Consider the following 4095-nt stretch of genomic DNA (forward strand, 5'->3'; position numbering starts at 1 on the left):
AGTACAAAATCAAATGTTCTTTTATTGAACACTTCCATGGACCGGTTAAACAAAGGTAAAACCAAGCTACAGCAACACACACACACATCGAAAACATAAACAAAATAAACCTGTAATTGTTGCCCAAGCCAAAAGATATCCACACTTCTTAAAAAAGGACAGAAAAATAAATAACCATTGCTAAGGAAGGAGGGAAGTGGCATAACGGATACCACACTCAGCTGATACCTTTTCTTTTTAATGGAAGTAGGCAGGTAGCATCAACTCACAGTCTTGGGCGGCAGATGCATAACTTACACTGCTGTCCCTCATTGATGTGCACTGGCTAGACTGCTCATATTGAAGGAATCCTATTTTTATCTTGGTCGAGCAATTCTTCAACATCTGGAGCAATTTGGCAAAAACACGGGGCGCAGTTAGTAAAACTCAAAAGATGCACACAACCACAACCATCCCTCCAATCCCTAGAGAGTGAGTATTATAATGTTTAAGTGAAGATATCCCCCAGTAGTCCCAGACACCAGCCTACCCAATTATTGTATAAATAACATCGACATTCTCAGAAAGCTCATGTAGATATCTATTATTGGCAGCAGCAGCAGCAGGGGTGCCTACAATATAAGTATACCTTTTCCAGTAATGCTGCAGGCAGACTATAGTGTTACAATATAGAAAACAATGGCATTTCCCTACACCTAAATGAATTTATTTGAAAATGGAAATAAGTTGATAACAAATGGCCTATCAATCAAAACAACAAGATCTTAATGAGAGTATTTAAAAATAATAGGAAAAATTGATTTTGAGCGGAGTTTCAAGTTTCCAAATGAAGCACACCAGGAAGGCGGAATTTCATCAATTTAACAATTTGTTCTTTGTATTACTGAGTCATTTCAAAGCAAGGATACTTCTTCTCAACCAAAATAATAAATAAATAAATAAAATGATAGTAATAATATAATAAATGAATACACGCACAAATAGTGGAGAGAGCAAAATATTTACATGGAGGAAAACACTGATAGGATGTCGCCCACAAATAGTATTTTGTGTCTCTGTAAGGTACTGCTTAAATGCATCTGGATCTCCTGTTTCTATTAATTTCATTCCCATCTTATCCATTTCCTCAATGGCCTCATAGATGGCTCCATGCTTTCTATCAAAGCTCGTGTACTTGAACCTGGAGAACAAATAAGATTTTTCAATAAAACATTGTTATACACATATCCAACTAACCAAATACATCACCAGGAGTTCCTGCTGAGAGTAATTTATAATTCTCATAATGAGTTCACCTTCACAGCAACAATTGCATGAATATGCATAAAGAAAAAAGCAGGAAAAAATGCTTCGAACAACACCAATGTAGCTGAGCTCTTTGACATGCTTACTGATAACACATTACTCCCTTTGCTACCCGACATTTAAGCATGACACATATTATATTCTGCTCAGAAATCTAATTGTATGTTTCCTTTTCCCTCTTTTCTTTTGTGGTAGTAGATCTTACTTATAGCATATGAACATTAAATCAGAAACATGTGATAAGTAGTGATATCACTTGCCATTAAACTTGAATTAACAACAATAAGCATGGACACACATGAAACTTTCCAGTAGAAAAAATTGCAAAAATGGAAGCATTTATAATGAAGTAAAATGTAACAGAAAATCAATGGATATTAAGTTTAAGCAAGTAATGGCACTGAATACAAAATAATCATAATAATGATAACACAACCAATGGTGATTACTGTCATAACAATAATCAAGAAAACTACATACCGTGCACCCCAGTGACAAAAATCTGAAGACAAAGAAAAGAAATTGGTAGGATAATCCACATATTTAGCTAATAATTGACCATAAGTAGCTTCACTTTCAGCGCTAAGTGAGCAAACCAAAATAGGCACAATCTTCACAGTATATCTGCATCAACTTCTCTAACATAAGAGTAATTAAAAAAAAAAAAATTAGAATAAAATGAAACAATTGTTCACTCATACGGTCATACCCATTAAATACTTTAACAAGGTATGGTAGATGCATTTCCATGCTGTGTTCAGCCTCATCAACCTGAAGATCCATTAATTCAAACTTCCCAGTAGCTTTAAGCTCCTCATTTACCGGAAAAAGGTCAAAGAAAAGTCAGAAAACCTATTACTTGCTCATACAAAATGCTCCACCCCATTATATATTCCTGCTTACCAAGAGACAATTTAACCTTTTCAAATCATCCAACTCATTCGGGCTGTAATGTAACATTTAGAAACCACTTAAAGCAGTTCATCTACCTTCCCAAAGTAGTACACAGTGATACATTTTAGTCAAATCTAAAAACTGAAGCCATGTGCAACATTATCATAATAAATTATAGATAACATAGGGTGTGTTTACCTGTGATGTTTTGATTTTGATTTTTGATTTTGAATAGTAAAATTCTGAATTGAAATAGTTGTTTGATGTTATATAAATATGTATTGATGTGATGTTTTGAATGTAAAATTAGATTTTAGTATAATAAAATAAATAAAAATTGAATGTTTGATTTGATGTTTTTGAAAAGAAAAGAAAGTTGAAATAGTAAATTCGTAATAAAATCTTATAAGTAAACACACCTATAGAGATTTACTAATACTATGTTATAAGACAAAGATAATACTTCAAGAAAACTGAATTCAAGGAGATGAAAGTAAGAGGACATTTGATTTGATCTAGTGCAAACAAAAAGGTATTGCCGAAATATCCAAAGAGCGCAATTATACCTTCTTGATCAATAGGTAGATCACCTAGTGGCGTCTTGTACATTGTGGCTTTTGAAAGTCCACATCTTGGACTGTAATGGTGATGTGATGGGCCAAGGAGGAAAACCCTTGAGCTGCAAAATGACCTCTTTATACAACAAGGGTAAAGAAAAAACTTGAAAAATGCACATACGAGTCACTATAAAACCAGGCAAAATCTGAGTATGTTAGGTAAAACCCACATGTTTGCTGGGTCGATGTTCCCAAATGCGTAGGCTGCAGCTCGTCCGGAATATGAATAACCTGCATGACTAAAGAGTAGCAAACCACCAGACACAAGTAATGTGTTACGGCCTTTCAACATTTACTTTATTTTCAAGAGTTATAGTGTATGTAAGGACTCACGGTGCAATTACACCTCTCACTTCGGGAGATTTAGCAATGCCCGATGCTCTAAGCCACCCATCAAGCTCCTCTGATAGTTTTAGCTAAAATTTCACAAAGCTAATATCATAGTCTCTCAGAGTATAGTAATATTGTTAGTAAGCTGCCGGTCTGTACAAATTAAATTTGTTTCATATTTTCCTGTACATACAGGAAGGAGATACTCCATCTACCAATAACAGTGCATTCTAAACCAAATGGAAGGTAAACGTTATAAAACATGAGCCAGCAAACCACGTTGCTGGAAAAGAAATAAGAAGGGATCACATCTTCCGAATCGCAACCATAGGAATCCAAAACAAGGTACGCATTTTAGGACAAATAATATTTAAAGGCCTAAATTTCACCAATGATTTCCTCTCAGTAACCCAGCTAGATTCATGGTCAGCATAAAGAGAATACCCTCGCTTTTTCTTTTCGTCATCCGAAAAATGGACAGATGTTTGATCCCACATCTTAAGCAGATAGACGGAATGAATTACTAGAACGTGTCGGAAGCGTAGATAGCATGAATGCTGTTTTTTGGACTTTCAAATCTATTTCATTATGTGATTTTTTTTTTTTGAAATTTGAAATTAAAAGCCTCACACGATAAAGAAGACCTCTAAATTTTGTTTATTGTACATGCTCTAAAAAACAATGAAATAGCGGCGCCGTCTACCACCTGTGGGAGAAACTGCAATATAAAAAAATGCAAAAAGGGAGAACAAAAATGTTAAAATTAAATTCGATTTCCTTGATATACGTTGGAAGTACCGAGCAGAGAAAGAATCAGAGAGGGAAAAAATTAGAAGAAGAAAAAAAAAAAGCAAACTCACCAGAAGGCGGCAGCGGAATTCGTCTCCATGAGTAAGGCAGCTGCGCAACGTAAAAGTAGAAGAACCACGTAAGAAGCCAAAGAGCGGCG

The 4095-nt window shown here is 35.0% G+C and overlaps 1 protein-coding gene across 1 annotated transcript; it reads right to left on the minus strand.

The window, feature by feature from the left end:
* Positions 1-4095, minus strand: LOC127265431 (uncharacterized). Its single transcript, XM_051295212.1, has 8 exons — positions 4007-4095; positions 3150-3232; positions 2987-3055; positions 2766-2878; positions 2015-2108; positions 1786-1929; positions 1006-1180; positions 1-384 (listed from the first exon to the last, which is right to left on the minus strand). The coding sequence occupies exons 4-8, from the start codon at positions 2806-2808 to the stop codon at positions 238-240; spliced, it is 603 nt and encodes a 200-aa protein (XP_051151169.1). The 5' UTR covers positions 2809-2878; positions 2987-3055; positions 3150-3232; positions 4007-4095; the 3' UTR covers positions 1-237.

Source organism: Andrographis paniculata, unplaced genomic scaffold (genome assembly GCF_009805555.1).
Source record: "Andrographis paniculata isolate CXL003 unplaced genomic scaffold, ASM980555v1 Contig73END, whole genome shotgun sequence".
Taxonomy (NCBI): domain Eukaryota; kingdom Viridiplantae; phylum Streptophyta; class Magnoliopsida; order Lamiales; family Acanthaceae; genus Andrographis; species Andrographis paniculata.